Here is a 22670-nt window from a genome sequence, read left to right as displayed (position 1 = left end):
TGTGCCGCGGAAGTTGTTAGTGGGTGGAAGTAATTAAATTCGATTTTAAACATTCGATAACAATGAGTGTGGCGGTCAATGGGTGCTATGTAATTATTTTATTGAGGTTCTGTGAACTAGTAGCAAGGGCAGTTAAAATAAGGCATCGAGGTCAATTAACATAGGAGAAACAAAATATGAAAATATGTGAAAATGAACTTTTAACAGAGAAAACCACTGAGAAAAACTATTAAAGTTAGAACAGCAGTGTGTAAAAATTCTGTCCATCATTATACTTCATTATTAGCAAATATTTTAAAATATTTATAAAATTACATAAACAATTTTGTTCATATTGGGTACTATTATATGATTAAAATTAAATATTAACAATAACAAGCAACAACACTTCCTTCAAAACCAATTCTTTCACTTTGAAGCTCCGTCAAGGTCAAACACCTGACATCTTACCACCTCAAAAGTGCCCCTTTCCATCAACTGCCACAATTAGCCTCCAGAACCACCCAAGTTGTGTGTGCCGCCTGTCACATCATCAACGCGCTCGTCCAAAAAACAAGCCACCGAAAAAAATTATATTAAAAATTAATTAAACAAAAAGCCGCGACTAATGTGAAAAACAATATAAAACACATTTGGCGCGTGCACTTGACCTTCCTCATTGCGAGCTGTCGGACCAAAATAAAAAAAGGGGGAATTTGGGGGCTGGGAGGCATATGCGTGCCGCGTAATTTGTTAGCCACTGTTTCTGCTGGAATTTCTGATTTTGAACTTCATGAATTTAATTTGTGCGTAACGTATTTTTTTTTTGCGCTCTCGCTTGTTTATAGTTTGTCGGCTTGAAATCAAGGCGAGTGAATCGACTGAATTCAATTTTCGGAGACTGGTCGGCTTACATGGCGTATGCGCAACTCGATTAATTTATTACTCTGCGCTTGTCTGAATGCGCATGTAATTGTAATTGACATTCAAGTTGATTACTTCCTTATTTGGTTTTAAGTAAATATACCTGACGCATAGTTCGCTTAACATGGGAAAGCCTTTTGGAGCACGAAAGCGAATAACATAATTTTATTCACACGATGTATTTGTTTAAATTTTGGTAACAATTATTTAAATGGTGGTTTGTATTAATATAAAGACGGCTTTTTTTTGTATTTAAAAATTACAATTACAAAAAAAAATGTTTGTGAAGTATATGTTTGTAAAAAGTAAATAAAGATTTCAAAAAATACAATTATAAAAATACAATTATATATTGATAAGCGTATAAAATGAATCAGCTTACAATTTACTTTATTTAGCTTTTTTCAAGATTTTATAAAGCCATAAATTTGGTGAGCGATTAAAAAATACAATCTGCTTATTTGCCAACGCAAACATTGGGTCTTCCATTATACTCATACTACAATTACCATTCCATCGGTAGACAACAATCTCCCATCGCATCACATTTAATGCACTCTCATCGCCCTGAGCAGCGAAATAAAGCGACCTTGAACTTGAGGCGATTGCAAACTACGAGAGCATCAGCATCCGTCGGCAAATCGCTTTATTTCCATTATAATTTTCCATTACATTGCCCTTTCCCTTTTTGGGGGTCTGAGCCGAGCCGAGCTGAGCTGTGCTTAACTGGGCAACGTTTCTGCCGCTGACAGCTGGCAGTTGAGTTATGAATGCTTTTAGTGGAAGCTCAGCAACTCGCAGAAACTGAGTCAGTCGAGCAAGTTCCAAAAACGGCAATAAAAATAAAACTCCAACTGAAAGTGACCGCAGCGTGGTTTGCATTCCTGATATGGGACACGTACTTTGTCCGTAGTTTTTTGGTCTGTTTCGTCGGCGGTTCTTTTGCCCAGGGACCAACGACCGTCCTCGACTAGCTAAGGCATTCCAAATCTTTAACTTCGCAGACGGCGACACATCCGTAATTTGTGCCTCTTTTATTTGTATTTAATGTTGATTTGGGTGAACGATGAAATCTTAAACGGTAGCTGCTTTTTGCGTAGCTCAGAAGTTCCCTTTCCTTGTCGAGTGATTAATTTTATTATTTTTGTTCGCTTTTATTGCTGTATAATTTTTATTAACTGCTTGCAATCAACAAATCAGCGCGAACAAGAATTTTCGTTGTTCGAAAAAGGGCATTTCATGTTGGCCATTCCCGTGTAGCTGCAGTCGTTGACCGCTTTGATCTGACCTTGCTTGGCGAATTTTCGTTAATTCAACTTTGTGACTGGCTAGCCACTGGTCTCCGGGAAGCTGCTGGGTATGTTTTTCAGATTTTTCTGGTTTTTATCGTCCACCAAGGTGATAGGTTTGCATATAAATGCCGCTAGAACAAAAGACTTTGGCGACGAACTTGCGGTGAGTAAACATGTGTCCGAGTTTATTGTGAGAACAGTTAAGATTGGTGCTTTGCCTCAAGATATTTATTTCGAAGGGGATGAATCACTGGATTGCATAGCGGAAGTTGATTTAATATTTAGGGGGAATTTGGAATGAAATGCCGTTTATCTAATTAGCAATCAAAAACGCCTCACCAATTTATATTGTATGCAACACATTGGCCATTTTTTCAGTTTTTAAATTTTAATAACATACTTGCATTTAATTTAGTTTTGATTATAATGTCAGTATTTTAATATTATATCTTTCTTTTGATTTAAGACATTTTTAATCAAAAAGTATAAACAACTTTTAATTATTTTGATAGCCAAGCATTATGTTTAATAAAAAAGCTTTTATTGAAAAAAAAATAATTTACCCGCTGCTTCCAAAGTACCCATCTGCCAAACTTCTAAGTACGCGTTTACGTATTATTTATTACTGAATTTACAACAATATTTGCTTTTTCATATGCGTGTTTTATGGCTAATTTGCCACATTATAAAATATTCACCTAAAACCATTGCAAACTTTAGCATAGTGCAGCAGAGAAGTGGTTTTCGTGTTGATCAACCAAATTTGCAACTGTCAAGATCCACGAGATGAGATCGCCGCCGAACGGATGGACTGGACATAAACAGAGATCACGGAGGCTAACTTGGTGATTTGGCTTGGCGTTGGTGCGTGGCACGGTAGTCGCTAGTAAAAATTCAATTAGCAAATTAAATATTAATTACCAGACGAGTCTCTATGCTAATTCAATTAGCAGTACCAGCAGCTGGTCAGGTGCAAAAAAAGTAAGAAATTAATAAGGCTTAGGGGTTAGTAAAGTGGAATGCAGCGGGCTTGGGAACTACAATATACAAGCAAAATTAATAAAATTTTAATATTTTTATAGCCTTCTATATGTCTTGATCTTAACTTTAAAATATTTTATAAACTTTTCTCTTATCAGCAATAAAAAACATTATTAAAATGATCATTATTTGTTTTTTTTTTTAAACCTTGCGAATCTTATGCACAGCTGTATATACTTAAACATTTTCCCCACGTGACAGGTGCATTCCCATTCTAGCCCGGCTGATTAAAGTTAATAATTTGTTGCTTGATTGTTAATGTAGTGTGAGGCCATGCCCAAGATGAACCAGTTTGTTGTTCGAAAGTGTGGCAGCCTCGAGTCGGACAAGGTCCCGGATCAGGAATAGCCCTGGCCATATAGTCCAAGTTCCCTGTCGGCTTTTTGTAGGCTGATTTTCGGATTTTTTTTGATTTTCTGACTTTCCGACTTTGACTGCTTCATAAATTCACACTCACTTAGCCTGCAATTAGCGGTGGGGCAAAAAGCTCCTCCGCTTCGGAGCTTTCGCTCTCCGCAGCGCTCTTTCGGAGGTTTTGTAGTGCGCTCGCCGCTCTTTTGCGATCAGTTTGCCGACGACAAGCTCTCAAAACGGACGCAGATTGTAAGTCAACGCCGCGCATGCCCAATTTAATCAGTGGCAACAACAACGACGGTCGGCGGCGAAGACGAAATCGAATGGTGTTTTTATTTGTTTGCTTTTGTTTTCGGTGTTATGCCATGCACAAAACCCAAAACTCCATGCTCGTAAAAAGTGGAGAAAAATCAAAAAGTTCGAAAATTCAAGACGAAATAAGTTTGCCAAAACAAAAAGAAACCGCAAAAGCCGCGTTATAATAGCGCGAATAACGGCATAAAGTTTGAAGCTTATCTAGTTATTTGCCTTTATGCTTTGCTCCTCGTTGTTTTGTGCATAAATAATAATAAAATATTAAACAAATAACAAAGTGTCGAAAAAGCCCCACCAATTTGCGGGCATATAAAATATAATTAAAGCCAGCAAATTTTTGCCATAAACATAAAAAAGTAAACCTACTTGGTTGCTATTAAATGTTGCAATTTAATTTTTATGCAGCAAGTGTGAAATATTCAGTGCATTAAACCTTTCAAATAATTAAAATAAATAAGTTTCTCTAAAGCAATGCAAATAAAAGTTACTTCATAATTTGTTGATAAAAAAATATACCGAAAATGAAATCAATGCCTTTATTAAGACTAACTGAATTTCTTTATTACTTTATAAAAGTTGCGAAGACAATACAGTTCTTAGTTCTGTATACTGTTTAATGGAACATAACCAAAAAACCTAAAAAGAGACAAAGAAATAAATAATTTATTCTTTATACTCATCAAAGCAAAAATAGAATGCTGAACAATGGGATCATAAATAATTTATATTCTTAGCCAATTATAGGTGTCAAAAATCCATCAAAATGGTTGCCAAAACCTTAGATAAACCGAAATCTAAAAATGTAATTTAATGAAGCACAAAAAGAACTCGAAAACTTTTGTAGAGAAGAGACGCAATTGCATAAGTGTGTGTGTGGGTGGGAGCGGGAAAATCGTGCACATTGTGTTGGTAATTTCTAATGCACATTTGTCCCTTTGTGCTTACTCAAAACCATGTTTTGTATACTCTTTAAGTGGGTATTTTCATTTTTTTCACAATTTTGCTGGAATCTTTTTATAGTCAACATAGACATGTCACTCTCTCTCCAAGAAATTTACTCTCAATTTTAAAATGCTGTGATTTAACAATTTTTTAAATATATTTTATTGAAATTTTCATAGCTTTGTTGTTAATAGAATTCAGAACGACCTTTTATACTTTTTTAAAAAGGAACTTCTAATTAAAAGGGTATTGAAATTTCGGCATTCCCTAGTTGTTTTCTCCCCTTTTTTTCTTCACTGTGTATAAACGCCTGCCCTTTTGGTTTTCGTTAGATTTGTATGATGTGTGTGCATCAGGTTGATTTTAGTGATGCGTTTTGACTCTGTAATTTCCATGGCGGGCTGTTGGGATTACTTCATCTGCCGTTTCATTTCCTATATGGCCAGATGATTCAACGCCAAACTGACCAGCGCAAAAATAAAAACACAAACTACAGCTGAAAAAACGAAAAAAAAAATTGCTTGAAAAAGCCGGTTGAAGGCAACTCTTACATATTTACACGCACCAGCGCTCATTGAACACACGCCGCAGCAGCTACAACAAAGTATACACTGTTGAAAAGAAATAGTATGTATACATTTAGTTTCTTATTTCTTTTTTAATTGATAAGGGATTTGTTTAAGTCTCGATGAGTTATACTTTAATTGAGAAGAGATGCTATAAAATTGTTGGCACTGAAAAGATTTTTTTTATGATCCTCAGTTCTTATTAAGACAATAATAAATATTGATTATATCAATTTAACATTAGAATTAGGGTTATATCGTGCTAATTTATATCTGGGTGGTAACAAAATGAATCCAACAAACTTTTATAATTATTTAGCTTAACAAATAATATTTTAATCTTTCAATTTAAAATTTTACTGTTTAAAAATGCAAAACAAATGGTGCTGCATTATTATTTGTAACATCATTAAATAGATAATCAAATCTCATAAATTTTTCCTTCTGTGCATTTAAACAACACCAACAAAAGCAAAAAGGCGACACAGAAACCTGTTGTTGTAGGTCTTGTTGTCTCTGTCTCGTCAAAAGACATTTGCAGAGTTTCCAGCTGCGTGTTGATTATGTCAATTGCATGTTTGCTTCATTTCCTCAACACACCGGTAAAGGTGAGAGCGAGAGAGAGAGTGAGCGGAAAGGGGAGCGGCAGCAATTTCACTTTCGTTGGACTTGAAAATAAAAGTTGCAGTTTGTCTCAGAGAGAGGGAGAGAGAGCAAGTGAGAGTGAGAGTGGGAGCACGCACAGCAAGTGGGGGCTGCATACGTCACTTGCTTTGTGGGGCGTTGCTGCACAGTGGGCACCTATTCATATTTTAGAAGATTTAGTTTGCTTGAAAAACTCCTTTCTTTTTGCTTGTGATTAAACTCATGTAAAATCAAATTTAAAGAGGTGATTCAGATATATGTTTTCTCAAAAATTATTCGCTAATGCCTTGCGAAAAGAATTTACATTCAAAATTAATTATACTCAAAAAACCAATAAAACCACTAATATTGTTAATCTAGTCTTTATAATCTAAATTTTTGTCCACTGTTCGTCGCTTTTTTTGTGTGCTGCTTCGCCGCATATTTTCCGTTTCGTTTTGTAACTGTAATGTCAGTTTTTCCCATTGTCCAATCGTTGTTGGGCGTCGCTTAGCCATTGTTGTTGCCGCTTTTGTTTTGCGCTTATAACGTAATAACGTAATGTGCTCGAAGATTTCCACATGCAATGCATTGCGCTTTACGTTTTGGTGCCAAGTCCAGCGCCGGCGTCGACGTTTATTGTTTTTGCGGCCAATTGAGCTAATAAACCGACGCGAATCATAGCGACGTACAAATTCCTGTCCGAAAAATATGCGAAGGTCAGCCAGCAGCAACAAGCACAAAAACAGCAACACGAACATATAACATACAACAAAGAGGACGAGAACTCCTCCAATTGATTTTCAAATTCGCCCCTTTTCCACATGCTGGCTTAGATTTTACGGGCTGTCAGCTTGGCGAAAAATTCTAATTATAAATGAAACAATTTATTACCGGGTTTTTAAAAATAAAATGCAATTTATGTGCAAAGTCTGGTGGCGGCGGACTTGACTAGTTAAACCGGTTGACTGCCAGCAGCAGCAACAAAAACAAAAGCAACAACAAGAACCATGGAATCAATGGGGGTGCAAGCGGCCAGCCAGCAACAGTAAAATCGCTAGGAAAAATATATCTCTGCCGTTTAAAGAATTGTTGCAAATGTGTTCGAGCAAATGCGAAAAAATAAAATAAAATCCATTTTACTAAATGAATGCCTATTAAAAACACTGTTTGTTTAAAACCGATTTAGGAAAACAACGACTATGTGCATAAAAATAAATAAATATTGTTTTAGCGGGCAACGGAATAGATATTTTTAATTGGCAGAAGCAATCTCCTGTTTCATTCTTTGTTTAAAACATGGGCTAATTAATTTTAAGAGCGACATTATATGTAGCTCCTAGCATTTAAACAAAAAGAGTGTCATTTATAATAAAAATATAATTAAACATAATTAAATAATATATTTCAAACAAATTCACCTAACATAACAATCCTAAGAAATATATTTCGAATAAATCAAACCGTTTAAAATCAAATTATTAAATACTTGTTCACAGCTGTGAAAACAAGAATATTTTTCTGGCTAAATATATCAACAAGCTAAATGAATGTGTGTGTAAAATTTGTGCCTGGCTTCATTATTTTATTCATTAATCATAAATGCAAATTTCTTGATTGTTTAGATTTGGCTTAACAGCTATCTCGAAGCTATAAATTGGACACCAAAATTGGATTAAGCAAAAAAAAATAAATAATAAAAAAAAACACAAGTGAACACGAAAAGTTAATAACAATTATTTGTATGCCGGTTTCTTCTTGACAAGTTTGGTAAGTGAACTTTAAGACTTGATGAATGAGACTGAATGGTAAAATGAATGTACGATGATTTGTAGTCGCAATAAATGCCAGCTAATGAAGAAATAATGCTTTTGCAAACGAAATTAAAAATAGGAACAATAAAATCATTGCGGAACTGGTCAACTTCATAGCCTTAAGGCAAGCGATCGAGTATAATTCTCTTTCTTGTTCCTAATGCTCGTTTACCCGCGGGCCACACAACTTTCACAAGTCAGAACTCGAGTGTGTGGGGAAAACCCAGCTAAAGTATGTATTATGAGGGTAAGCTTACATCCGCGTGTCTGTTCACGTAACACGTTGCGTATGCGCAATTTTGTTACTCGTTGACCGCCTCCGACCAAGTTTTTAATGGTGTTAGTTTTAAATCCAAAAATACTAGTGATTATTTACTAAATTTGAAGATTCAAATATTAATGACTTGGGAAACACCGGGATTCGCCAAGAGATTTAGGGATTTACCGAATAAAAACAAATGGCCTTATTTTGCATAAGATGCTTACTTGAGATTACCTCCTATTACTTGTTTTCAAACCATTTGTTAGTTTTTAATGAAAATTAAACAATAAACTTATTTATAAGTTTTAAGCTTTACAACACGTTTAATTTAAACATTTGCTAGGGTATTTACTAAATCGCTACGATCGTGTTGCTATTGTGTTTAACTCATTCAATTTTATCGACACTTAATTATAATTTTGCCTACGTCATTGCTTCAGAAGCAGAAGTCGGCAGTCGAAGCTGATGGTGTTTTCTCGCCGGTTTCAGTTGCTGTTTCAGTTTCTTAATTGTTCAAGCCCCCCACATGGCATCTTAAGATTTCGACGTAGCATTTTATTGTTAATTTGTTTGTCTTTGGATCCGGTTCTAGGTCTCATTTCTGGTTTGTTAACTTTTCGTAGCTTCAAACAAAATTTTGTAGAGCGACCACATTAAATTCCTTTGTTTCAGTGTTCAGAAGAACATAATTCTGTACTCCGTGAAGATACCTAAGCTATTTTGAATTTTACATTTCCGGGTAGCTATGTATACTTGGCCGATACTCCCAATGCATTCCAAAAAAATATTTGCATATTTTTTTTGTTTACCAAACTAATTTTGCATTGAGCTGCCTGTCACTTGAAGCTGAAGTATCTGCTACCTAAAAGCTTAGTCACGAATTGCAGATACGTGGTATCTGTAAGATGCGATGAGATCAGTTGTGCCGAGTTTCGCATGATTTTGCAATGCAAATCTTTTTAATTGAGTGCTCTTGCAAAATATCCACACACATATATCAATCAAAAATAATTTCACCGTTTTTGCAGCTATATTATTTATTTGATGACTTATACATATATGATTTTTTTTTCCCACAGATCCCAAGCCCCGACCTCAGCAACAGCAACCAGCATGAAAGGCTGGTTCGACGCGTTTCGAGACGATGGGGGACCAACGCTATATTCCTTCTCAAACCGAACACCCGTCACCGGAGATGTTTCAATTGTGGCCGTCTCCGTACTATTTGCCACATTTTACGTGGCATTTTTAGTCATTTTTCCGGGTGTACGAAAACAGGTAATTTATGTTTTCTAAGTTATGTAAAATTTAACAAATTAATTAAAACAACATTTAATTTTGTAATTCAATTTAAATATTCAGAAATATTTAGTTTCAATAAACAATATAATTTATTATTTATAATACAATTATGTTTAACTTAACGAACTCAAACTTCAAATGTTTTAATGTTTAAAAAGTATTTTAAAAATGACTTTTAATTTATTGTAGACCTCGAGTGCATAAAGTGCTCAGCTTTCATCGGTTTGACATTTCTGAACCAGTTCTGACTTAATTTGATGTAATATACAGTCCGTAAATGTCAAGAAAGCTCGTTAGTTCAATTTAATAAATATATTTTACGATAAGCAAAGTTATTGTGTATATTATTACCGTAACATACACTAGGCAACATTGTGGCTAGTCAGGTTGGAATCAGTTTTCTCACGCTGCTGTCGGTTGGTCTGTTTAATTGAATTGTGCCAACTGCCTGGCATCGCCGTAATCGACGGCACGTTTCCAGCAGAAGTAAGATAAATCGTGGCCAATGTACATATAAACCTCTAATGAGAGAGTCATAACCAAAACCCGTTTTCACAAGGCGCGCCCTTTTTTCTTGTCTGCTGATTTTTATCGACTTGTTGGCTTTATTAGAGCATTGCAAACATTAAATGTTATTCGCTTGGCTTTTATTAAACTTTAATTTATTTTAAATATCTTCTCGTTCACAGAAGTTCACAACGTTTTCGACAGTCACACTGAGCCTCTTTGTGGGTCTAGTCATACTAAGTGAGTAGAGTGACCTTCAATTAGCACAATATTATATTCGATTTGCATACACCAACAATGCTCAACCTGGGAAACGTTTCCCATCTTTATCCAACAGTCACCCGCCTGGGATCCGCGTGGCATGTGGCACATGCAACCATCATCGCGCCGTACAAAGCCTTCTCACGCGAGAAGCTCCCAGCGCGCATCGGCACCCACATTGGCCTCATGCATGTCAATGTGACGCTGACGGGTAAGTTTGCCAATCCAATCCTATCCAATCCGATCCGCCAACAAGTAGGTACTTCTGCCATGGGTGAATGGGTTGTCATATTTGATTATATCGGAGTCACCGATGCGGATTTTCTGTTTAAGATAGTTGCAATTTGTTAATAAGAACTTTTAGACGGTTATGTAACGTACTCTTTAGAAATATGATGCACGCACTATTTTAAATTGTTAAGCAAAGAGTTTCAAATGGTGTTTTTTTTTGATTTTATATAAGCTCTTTGTTTGCATTAATGCATTTTCAACTGATGTTTGCATTAATGCATTTTCAACTGGTGTTAAATTTAATGTATAATAATTTATTTATTTTTTTATTTGTACACTGTAAGCTTAAGTATAAAACTAGGCTACAGAAAGAGTGTCAGCCATAGCTGCTGAAAAAATAATTAAAGTTGAAATATATTTAAAAAATGTAAATGTAAAATGGTTTTTTTAAATTTTTTTGAATTCAAACAATAAGGCATGGAAAAATATTGCCCATTTACTTAGAGTTCAGTGGACTTTCAAACAATAAACCCTTTCCCACTTTTTCTCTGAATCGTTGATTGAATAGCTTTTGTGGGTTTTTATTTTTTATATGTGTATGCATGTCCAGCTGAGTATTAAATTCGTTAACCAAAATAATACCTGCTTGTCCCCACATTTTGTGTTGATTTTTGAGTTTTAAAGGCAGTGTCGTGCACGCCCCCGTTTTTCGAGTCGATCCCCGATGAGAGATAAACTACGAACGTCAACGAAAACAATTGAGTAATTTTTATTTCAGATTTCAAAACGAACAAAAATTGCTGCATATATCCATAGTTTTTAATTAAAATCTTTGGGGTTTTATTTTGGAAGCAGTTGCAGTTTAGGGCTTGACTTGACTAATGCTACTGGCTAATTGATTTCAAAACTTGTGGCAGATCTTTTTGCGATAATTTTCGGTGCCGTTCGCTTTTGGTTGCCTATCAAACGCAGTGTGGGCGGTGACGTCAGCTGCGGTTGTTGCTGCCGCTTTGTTTGTTGGCTCCTGCCAAGTGCCAAGTCAAGTTGCATGTCACGATTCTTGGCAACAATAGCGGGCAACAACAGTAACAACAGCAAAAGCAACAAATTGAAATGCCACTCGACTCGCGCTCAGCTCGACACCTGCGGAAATATTCGATTCCAATAGCAAACGCTCGACGAGGAGGCCTCTATGCACACATATCTATCCAAACATATGAGTTCGCCGGCTTGTTTGATTGTTTGCGCTCGTTTCACTCACTCACTTGGCTCATCGAAAAGGTGAAATGCTTTTGTGTTTGAGCCGGGGCTACCTTAGACCCCAGCTGAATCAATTGGAATGCCAGTTTGAAGTCAACTCGAGCACGAATAATCCGGACCATCCAATCCTATCAAATCCCTGCCAACCCCTTTCCCCCGCTCACTGCCCAAAATCGAATGTGAGCAAAAGCGGTGAAGCCATTGGGATTGTTTGGCCCAGTAGCAATAATTTTTTGTTTGCCGTATTTGGAGATTAAACTTTATGATGCCCTTCGAGGGCAACCGATTTCTGCATAGATATCTAAATATTTGGTGTGCAAGTAGTTGTGACTTTAGCAGCAGGGTAATTGGATTTATAAAATGTTTAGTCTTTCGAATTTGTTTATAGCTGACTATTTGTTTTACCGTTACTTGCATTATATAGATAAATATATTATATCTACTATACTAACTATACTAAACTATCTCTGACAACTTATTTTATCTGTATTTAGTAACAGTTGCAATTTTTTGGCGCATTATAAATTTTAAACAAGTTTCAGCGATAAATAAGAGCTAATAATTATTTAAATAACACCAGGGAATAATATTTTTCTTAGTGTAAAATACACCAAGGGCTGTGTACAGATACTCTTGGAAGTACACATATGTGCATTAATATATATTTGCCCTGTTGCCTCTTCAACTGTTGGTTGTGGGCATTATGTCGGTTGCCATATTGGTTTTGACTAATACAGATTTGTGGAGTATCTCCCCCTTTTCCCGTTTCGTGGGAGTGTTATTTCGGTAGTCACCACCATCCCGGAAAGCCCAGTGAATGACGTTTGCCAAAAGTGTTTCACGTGTTTTCATTTTCCATTGTTGCTGGTTGGATTTGGTGGGCGATTGTGCTCGATGGTAAAAGGGCAAATGTTGCCTCAAGTTGACAGCTGCTGCTCTGCGAGCATACGCTTTTTTTCATGGTATAAATTTCGATTTTGAATATGATAATTGCGCATGTCAATTTTGGAGTGGTAGTTGGATATACGGCTTAGTCTGGCTTGACAACTTAATTGTTGCACTCGTTATGAGTATGGTTTATAGTTACTTTTAATGTTGTTTTTCAATTACAATTGAAGCATTTTCCATTGCCAAATCAAAGTCAGGCAAATGTCGAATTTGGGTGTCAAAATTTGAGTCCCAGTAGTTTATTCAGCCCAATCATCAAATACCCCAATGATGATGATCTTTTTATAATGATGATTACTTATTTTTATAAAGCCTTCTTTTTGTTTTGTTGTGTGATTTTTTTTCTTTGTATTTTTTGGGCCAATCTGCGGTGACTTTTGTGCACTTAATTATATATCATTATGACTTTTGTGCACTTCCATTTTTGTTGCACTTTTTCATTGTGGTCTGGCATTTATTCGACTCTTGAATAGGTTACGCTATATTTATTGTTATATGCTTGTGCATACTTCCATCATTTACGTCTATTGTGGGTGTGTGCAGTATGCTCAATTAACCGCGGCGTTTAGCCAACTTGTTTGCGGGCTTAGACATCAATTGAAGTGGGAAATTAAGGGTACCAGGTGTTGCATGTAATTGTGATTGGCATTGTTAGACGCAGCTTCATTTCGTTGCTCTCAGTCGTTTGCAGCTCATTGAAAATGAATAAAAAGAACAAGAAATTGAGATAGTACCAGTCATATTTCATTGGCATATTTGTTGTCATATTTCATTGTGTTGCCAAGAAAATTCCTTAAACTTTATTTTGTGAATAGAAAGTTTTTTAGTACATGGACATTTAAAAGTGTTTTTGAAACAAAAAAGTGAATAATCTTTAATTTTTGTTTAACACCGTTATTTATTTTTAGATTTTAAGAGCTTGAACCGATTTTAAAGAATACACAATCGGTCTAAGAAATTATTATATGACACTCAAATGAATCAAATGCTCAAGGTCGAACGTTCTATTTATAAAACAGTTGATTTCTTCATCAGCTTTTCCATATTGGTTTTAGATATTTCTTAATGGAGATGGACATGGGCTACTTACTCCAGCGTTGTTCAGAGCACATGACAGAAATGGAACATTCATTTATTACTGCAGACACATGGCGGCTGTTGATGGGGAGGAGCGGTACACAGTTAAGAGAAAAAAGCGGTTCAGCTCATTCATTGTCTTTCTGCTGTGTTTTCGTGTGTCGTGTGCCTTGTCTATTGTAAAGTCATGATTAATTTAGGTTTTTTCTTACTGCCACCGCTACTGCCGCCAAATTATTTTTCGTAGCCCCATCAACACCGAACTTCTCTCCTCGGCCTGCGATCTGTGCAAAGTAAACACGAAAATCAGCATAATCATCACTTAAAATTATGAAAAGGCATAAAAATGCTTAAATTTATTTATGTTTTTTGTTGCTGCTGCGGATGCCCATACTTAAGCGCGAGCTACCCAACATCATCGTCATCCGTCTCAAGTATCACGTAGGGGAACATCAATTTCGTATACGTAGATATGGTAATTTTTTTAATGTTGCTATTGTTGTTTCAACGTTTTATTTTCAATACAACCACTTTTGGCTCTGTGGAAGAAGTTTGAAGTTTACGGAAGTTTATTTTTGTTCTGGGTGCCAACAACAACGGCGCATTGTAAGTTGTTAATGAACCAAGTGGTTTAATGATACTTGGCTATTGAAAAGAAAAAAACGTCAGAAAATAACCATTAAATAATATAGAATTTTGTTTCATCAAATTTTAAGAATCATTAATAAATTTGATTAAATTTTTTGTACATATACTTTAGGTAATATATTAAAGAAACGTTTGTTTTAAAACTATAAGGTAAGGCTTATGTTATTGATGAGCAAATTATTCAAATTTTTTTTGTTCCAGACCTATGTTACTTTTTTATTTTTGTGTTAGGATGGGCTGTTTTATAAGACATTTTCCTAATAAAAATTACGATTATTTAGTTTACTAATAAATTCCTTTTAAGGTGATCATATAAATTTAATTGCTTTCCGTAATTATCTATTTATCTAGGGTGCAGAGTAATTGCAAATATTTTATTACCCGATTACCAAATCTTGGAATTTATTGCTTGTTTTTTGTTAAAACCAACCAACTCTTACTTCCACGTTTATTAGATCCGTATCGCTGCAGCTATAAACCACGTTTAAATCAAAAGAGCTCAGCAATTACCATTTCAAATGGTCAAAGTGAATTGAACCGGTTCAACTTGCAGCATTTCCACGTTCACGAGACCCGAGGCGAAACAAGTCAGTCCGGTCACCACCAACTGGGAAATCATAACGATTGTCAGTTTAATGACTCCACCATCGATCCACAATGTGCGTAGACAGTGCGTAGACTTGGCTTAGGTCGGGGTTGCCATTTTCGGTGCAGTTTTAATCGCGATGGAGAGGGGAAAAACGGAGGCCAGGCCAAAACCTTGTCCCGAGTCGAAGGCCAAGCCCCAAAGCATATATTATATGACAACTTTTGACGATTTATGTAATTTATTTACATTTTTTTCGTGGCGCTGAGTTTGTGATTTGTAAGCTTACTTCGACTGGAGGCAGCCAATTTTGGGCATGAAATTAGACCGCTTGCCGGCTTACGTCTCTCGCATGAGTCACTCAGTTAGGTAAAGCCTTTTAATAGTATGGAGCGTGGGAATATTTGTATAAATAATAGGTTTATAGTTTCTGGCTTCTATAGGCAAGCAACCAATAACTACAAATTACTCAACAACTTAAGGAAATACTGAAAAATTTGAGTGGAAAAACAAGATGTGGATGTTTAATCCACTATGATATTTAATATTTATAAATGGCTTTTAAGGTTATTTTAAATTCGTATCTTACGTTAATTAACCTTCCTCTTCTGAGCTCCTTTTTTACATTTTATTATTTATTAATTTTTGTATTTTTTTCCATTAAAACGTTTTACTGGTTCTGTATTTTGACATATTTTTTGGTATTAATACTCGCTGAGTTTTAAGTATTAAAATTTTTTCCATGTCTTTTATTTATTTGCAGAGATTAATCTTAAGCTTTTAATTAAACATTCCTCTGCCAATAATAATTTTGTGCTTTTGTTTTTATTTTTTTTGTTGGCTTTAAGTTTATTTGCATATTTTGTCACTCTGTGCCAGACACTGTGGCAACGTGATCAGTTCCAAGCCATAGCAATCATATATCATTTTAAATTTCTTGTCGATGAAGACCCCTTTTAGCTGTTCAAAGCAAAGCGAAAATAAAAGATTAATGATTTTTGCATAAATGTTTAAAATGCTTTTAGAATTTAAAGTCGCCAAATCTTCCGATTAAAGTGGGTAGAATCTATAATTTGCTTTGTGCTCCTTTTATTGTTTTATGGAAAGGAAACCACTTGAGTTTCTCTTCCATTCATAAAAAATTCCAAAACGAATGTCCATTAGTCAAATTTAGTTTATAATATACCCATGCGTCATGTTCTGCATCTATTGGTAAATCTTATTTTGCTGTAGTCTTTAAAGGAATTAACCAATGCGGAATCACATGGTTAAGTTGTTTGGTCGCTCGAGAGGTGTGCAAAGTTGTCTATAAATTATGCAAATGATTTGGCTTATTTGTTGAGCATTTTTTTCGCTCACTCTCTTTCAAATTTGCTGAGGAGTGGGCAAAATAAATAAATAAATATAAAAACGGGCCAAAAGCGCGTGCGCTGTAAACCGGAAAAAATTTTGACGAGTCTCAATAAAATATGCAAACAGAAAAAAAAGTATACTTGCTGCACATTGATTATGCGATTTCGTTGTTAGTGTTGCATTTTTGTAGCCGCTCACTTGAGTCGGCTTGTGTAAGGTTAGCGCGTTTAAGCCATTGACAATGAATTGCCTGCCGAGTAAGAGGAGCGGCATGAAAATCAACATATTACGCATACGCAGTGTGGTGCGAGCCGCTGTGCAACTGCAACAAACATTTCCGCCTGCAACAGGAAATAATCATTTGGCTTGTTTCTTTTTTTGTTTTACCCGTTTTTTTGCCTGTAATTGCTGTGAAGGTTATATGATCGAGTGCAATTTGAAGGTGTTGCCTGTTGGCATTTGTCAGTTTGCAAATAAAAAAAGGTTCTACCTGTCACGATCTTGGCCACGTTTACATCGTCTAGGTATTGTTAAGTGAGCAATATTTTTTGTTAGTATAACTAAAGTTAATATCTTTTGCTTAACAGAGCGGAAACCTATTCCAATTGTTGTTTAGAATGCAATATCTTGGACAAGAATCAATATTTTTTTTACTAATAAAACGTGCATTGTTAAAATTAAAAATTTGATATTTATTTTGCCTATGATGCTAACAAATACTAAGATATTTAATTGGGTATTAAAATATTTAACAACTTACCATTTGAAATATGAAATTTCAATAAGTAGCAATCAATACCACTTTCTAGTAGCATTAATTGACTAATGATATTATTTCGTATATCCTCAGCGATTCCCATTGGAAACTGGACCCCACCGGACATTGACTACAATGAGCGATTCACCTGGGAAGGGGCCAACGACATGAGTGCCAACTATCGGCATGCCCTGCAGCGAGGCCTTCCCTTTCCCATCCTGACCGTGGCCGAGTACTTTAGCCTGGGCCGCGAGGGATTCTCGTGGGGCGGACAGTATCGGGCCGCAGGATACTTTGCGAGCATTATGCTCTGGGCCTCGCTGGCCTCGTGGCTGCTGATGAACCTGCTGCTGCTGGCAGTTCCTCGATACGGCGCCTATATGAAGGCTCTGACCGGTGCCCTGCTCGTCTGCACCACGGTGGGCTATCATTGCCTTCTGCCAAAGCGACCTTTGTGCATTTACCTCGAGGGCGGACGACTGGAGTTCCATTTCGGTTGGTGCTACTGGCTGGTTTTGGTGGCAGGTGAGTGAATTGCTATCGAAATGGACAATCAATTTGGGTGAATGACAAAGACAGCTCTAATTCGTTACTCATTCCTTTATAACATTCCCATTATTTAATATACAAATTTGTAGTCAGCATATAAACATTTTAAATTGATTTAAAGTCACAAGTGATTCAATTTTTCTTTTTTGTTTTAAATTCTCAGAGGTTTTCTAGAACAAATTTGATTATAAAGAATACCTGTACTATTTCAGGCATTCTTTGCTTTATTGCGGGTGTTCTGATATCCATAATTGACCTGGTTTGGCCGCACACCTTCTCCACGGTGCTGGAGGTTTACTACGGCACGCCCTATGATCGCCATGTGATCCTGGAGGAGTCCAGTGATGTGCGCTACCGCAAGCCGCGCAACAGTCGCAGCTTGGAGGATCCACCTGGACTGGGGTCACGCATCCTGCGTCGCCTCAGCTCAAAGGCCCGGGACATGCAACCCGGCACGGCACCGCGACGCGATAGTCCTGCAGGAGTGTCCAGCAGTGGCGGAGTAGAGAACAAGGCATTCCAATCGGATGCTCCGAAGAGTCCTTGGCGATATCCCTTCCGAAGGTCGCAACAACTCACGCAGCAGCAGCAGCAGCACTCGCATCCGCTGCATCAGCACCCCTTGCAGCAGCATCATCAGCACCACCAGCACCATCACCAGCAGCAGTTGCAGTTTGTGGGTGGACCGGTGGTGCAGCACCCCATGCACCATATGCAGCGCACCATGTCGCAGGACTCTGGATCCAGTATTGCCTCGGCAGCCGTGCAAATCTCACCGCTGCACAAGCATGCCTTGGCGCGGATGTTGCCGTAAGTACAAAAATTTACATAAAATCACGTTCTCATTATTAACGATGAAAAAATTTAAACCTTTTCCTAACATTTAGAAAAATAAATAAAATCAATTATATAATATTTCTAGGCTCTCTCAAATCCCTCACAAAATCAAAATAAAACTTATTTCCGTATGAGTTCCTTTCATTTGTTCATTGCAAGATATGTTTTTGTTTTTTTTTCTGGAAGACAAAAATATTCTTTTATCAATATTTAATTATGATTTATTTCGTCATAGAAATCCCCCAGTGGAGCGTATTCGTGACATGGATCACTGGTGATTGCCATTGGACAAACCATAAAAATCTACCATTTTTATTGGGCTTGATTAATTCTTGACTTATTGGACAAAATTAGAAAAAAAAAACAAAACTTTATAACAAAACCATTTGTGATAATTTCTTAAACTTAAACAAAACCAATTCAAGACAACATAGGATGAGCATATTTAATAATTGACAAGATCACATACTTTTACCTTAATGATTTAAAAAAACGAAATCGATGTTAAATTTAACTATAACTTTAATTAAATTATTTTAAATGTTAAGCTAACCTTTTAATCACGAATCAAATCAAATTTTAGTTTACATGTGTTTTAAGTGATGTTCATTTGTGATAAGACAATCCTGCCACACGCGCACACAGAAAAAGATACACATTAATAAGTAAGATGAATAAGGGAGCGTGAGTTATGACAAAAAGCCGATGTTTAGTTTAATGAGTAATTTATTATTTGTAATATGAATTCAATGCCAGTGTCTATAACGAATAAGTCGAAAAGAAATATCTAAAATCTCTGTAAGTGTAATGTTTAAGCTTGACAATGTTAAAAACGATTAGATTGGAAAAAATATGACGTACTAAGGATTTCGTTGAGTTTGATTGTTTGATCGGCTTTGGTATATATATTCTTAAAGAAAAAAGTTTTGGATTTACTTAAACACCATATCCTTTTGGCTAGATTTGCCTTGATTTTCAGATACTTAAATCCCTTGTCTTAGTATGCATTTCCTCGCCCGCCTAACCAGATTTTATTCTCACTTAAGCTAGTCAAATAAATCAATTATATCTGCATAAACTGCTGCTCAGTGGAGCGGGCGAAAGGGGGCAGGAAAAAGCCTTGCAAACGAGTGCAAATAAATAAAAACAAATAAAATGTACTTCATATGCAAGGCGAGCATAAATAGACAGTTATATTGCCCACCCACAAGCTGAATGTGAGCGAGCGAGAAGGGCAGAGCGATGTCCTGTGTCGCTATCGCACGCTTTTCGGTTTAGAGTTCAAGGAATCAAGATTTATGACATTTTTATTACAAAAACGAGCGCAGTTAGTTGTGGGTGGACTGACTTTCTTTCCTTTCCTTTTCTGACTCACACATTCTGCATCTCCGCTGACTTCAAAAATATGCAGCCAGGCGCGTCAAGCCATTATTTGGACTTGGGCCTTGGAAACGGCAAGAGCTACACGGTGAACTACAAAATTATTATTTTTCTATCATTTTCTATAAAGAATTTAATCAGGTCTAATTATATGAAATCGGGCCACAAATACCTTTTTTTATGAACATGTTTCGCCATTCGAAAAGTAATATCTGTATTACATTCTTATAAAATATCTGGTCTTAACTTAAAGTTATCTTCGTCATAAAAGAAGTCAAGTTTCATGTACTTTATTGTAGGGAACCAATTTAGATTCTCTAAAATAAATAAATTTATTTTATATTTACCAAGGTATAGAAATAATTGTTTTCAGTGTACTATCCTGAGCTTGGGCTCGGGCTGGGAAATGCCGCCGCATGCAACGGAAGGCGCATAATTCACAAAACAGCAGGCGATACTGCACCACCGGAGGAGTAGAGGGGCGGGGCTGTTGGCAGAGCCAAATGCAATGGGAATCTGGGCACAGGAAACAAGAACACCGCCCAACCCTCCACCTTAGGATGCTTTTTGACTCTCAATTTTAATATAAACAAATTGCAACCGTTCTTATTTATGACATTTTTTCCTCTACCTCGCTGGCATCTTCAGGGTTTGTTTTTTTGTATTTTCTTTTTTTTTTTGAGAACATGAAGTGAGAAAGGTCAACATATATTAAAATTTTGAATTTTTTCATCTTACTTAAATCTGAATATTAAATATATGTGACCATTATTAAGACTTTAAAACTTTAACCTCGACCGGTATTTGTGATTTTCATTTTAGCTAATATCTCTAGGGTTTTTTTGTGACTTATGGCTTAATATATGATTGACATTTCCCATCCTTAGCATCCTTTTGTTTTCCGCCCAATTTGTGTTGCATACTTTTCCGTACTGTTTTCTTCGCATGGCAAAAATTCCATTAACAATACGCATCAATTTGCATCGATCATTGTGGGGCTAACAATACGTCCAATATGCCAAACAGAAACAATGAGGGCACAAATAAAATAAAATCGAGTTGCATTCGAGGGAGTAAGATAAATTCTCTTGGCAGCTGTGCTAACGAGCAGCCCGAGGGAAAGCAAGTGCGGAATGAAGGCGGAGGCAGGGGCCATAGACTTTTTGTCAAGGCAGCAAGCAAACAAGTATTTGCTGAGTAATGCCATCGCTTTTATTTTACGCGGGTGGAAATTCCGCTGCAACTTGGCCATGTCCTTTGCCTTTAGCTTAGTGCAAATGAAAATGGATGAGCTACTAAGCGTTGTCTTTGCTGCGCTTGCAGTAGTTGTTGCATTCGAACGTTGCATTGCATTGACTGAACTGAATAAAATGAAATGAAAATGTTGCAACAAGCTAACAAAACCCGGCATTTCCACCCTACCCCAATTTTCCTCCAGGGAATGCACTTTGTTTCTATGACATGCTGTTGTCCCCTGCTTCTCGATTCACTTTCTTGCTGCGCATGTGTTTTGTCTTTGTTTTTATGCCATTTATTTATTTAAGTCAATTTCGCAGAGTGTGTTTGAGCATTTTGCTGCAATTCATTTTCGGGTTTCATTTTCTGTCTGCCTTTTTCGCTTGCCATTTTTTACGCGTCTTGTATGAGCTTCTGCGGAGCTCGATGGCAATTTTCACTTTGAGTGATTGCAGTTAATAAAAGAGGGAGGAACGGTTTGAGCAAAAGGTGCCTTGGGGGATGAGTAAAATCTGGAGTTAATTAGCTGACAGACGCTACCTTTGATTGGACATTTGCTCTTTAATTGCCAGGGGAGTGTAAAAACCATGGAGGTGCTCAAAGAAACATTTGTTAAGATTAAGATCCTGTACAAGAAAAGAAACCCAGAATAATTTATAAGTTTAGCGAAGCAAATAGTAATAATAATTCTAACCCTGATACTCAGATCTACGTAAAAAATACCAGAAAATTATATTGCGTTACCAACCACTGGCATTAAGAATCTGAAAAATTCAGTTACACTAGAAAGATTTAAGTTTTTAAACTGGCGAGTATACAAAATGAGTATCAAGCCTTTTTTACAAAATGTATAAAATTTCTACATATTATACTTACACAGTCGCTCAAAAATACACCAAGCCAAGACCCTAACCACGTTTATACCTATTTGAGCCAAGTATAAGACAGTCGCGGTAAGAGAATCCAGCTCACATTCAGTTTTACTCTTAATAGTATTCAGCCATCTCTTAAAATTCTAATTGCTTTAATGTCAATATTCTCTGATTATCACTATTGCCGATCAAGAAATAAGAGGTTGATGAATGCGATAAGAATAATAATTAAAAATAGTAATTTTAAATATTTTCTTTTACTCACGATTTAAACTGAAGGTCAGTAAATTTGGCAAACAATTTAAGAACTAATTTCCAGGTTTTCATACAATCCCAAAAATTATAAATTAGGCCAAAGCCATTTCTAATATATGGCGATACTTTAATTAAATTAATTGCCTAAAAAATATTGCTAAATACAATTTCTAATAAGCCAAGAAAAGAAAATAATATTTAAATAAATATATTTAACCAAATGTCTGATTAAATATTTGTAGATTTTGAAATTGGCCTTAACTTGGTTAGGTCAGAGCGCCTTCTCTTTATTCAGCTGTTTGGTGGATGCTCGTGACTTTTCCGCTCGTGTTGTCCTTTGAAGCGCTCGGCTCTGTTATCCTGGCGCTCGGAAGGCGCTCGCTGGGGGTTCGGCAGCCGAGGGTTGGAGCTTCGGGCAGCCGACTTCCGGCGGGGGACTGTGGGGCTTGTGGAGCTCTGAGCTGGCCACACCGATTCAGTTGAAGCTCAGCCGTCGGA

At 36.4% G+C, this 22670-nt stretch overlaps 1 protein-coding gene across 2 annotated transcripts; it reads left to right on the top strand.

The window, feature by feature from the left end:
- Positions 1-3805: 3805 nt before the first annotated feature.
- Positions 3806-19296, top strand: LOC108138902 (dual oxidase maturation factor 1). Of its 2 annotated transcripts, none has more exons than XM_017261449.2 (8): positions 3806-3839; positions 7663-7807; positions 9193-9391; positions 10105-10162; positions 10260-10394; positions 17137-17568; positions 17805-18402; positions 18665-19296. In XM_017261449.2, the coding sequence occupies exons 3-8, from the start codon at positions 9227-9229 to the stop codon at positions 18705-18707; spliced, it is 1431 nt and encodes a 476-aa protein (XP_017116938.1). In that variant the 5' UTR covers positions 3806-3839; positions 7663-7807; positions 9193-9226; the 3' UTR covers positions 18708-19296. The 2 variants fall into 2 exon arrangements, with proteins under 2 accessions (XP_017116938.1, XP_017116940.1); XM_017261451.2 differs by having other exon boundaries at positions 3812-3916.
- The last annotated feature ends 3374 nt before the right edge of the window (positions 19297-22670 follow it).

The sequence above is a fragment of the Drosophila elegans genome, unplaced genomic scaffold (genome assembly GCF_018152505.1).
Source record: "Drosophila elegans isolate 14027-0461.03 unplaced genomic scaffold, ASM1815250v1 contig_814, whole genome shotgun sequence".
Taxonomy (NCBI): Eukaryota; Metazoa; Arthropoda; class Insecta; order Diptera; family Drosophilidae; genus Drosophila; species Drosophila elegans.
Note: the sequence above shows the minus strand (reverse complement) of the source record. Positions and strands in the feature narration are given on the sequence as shown.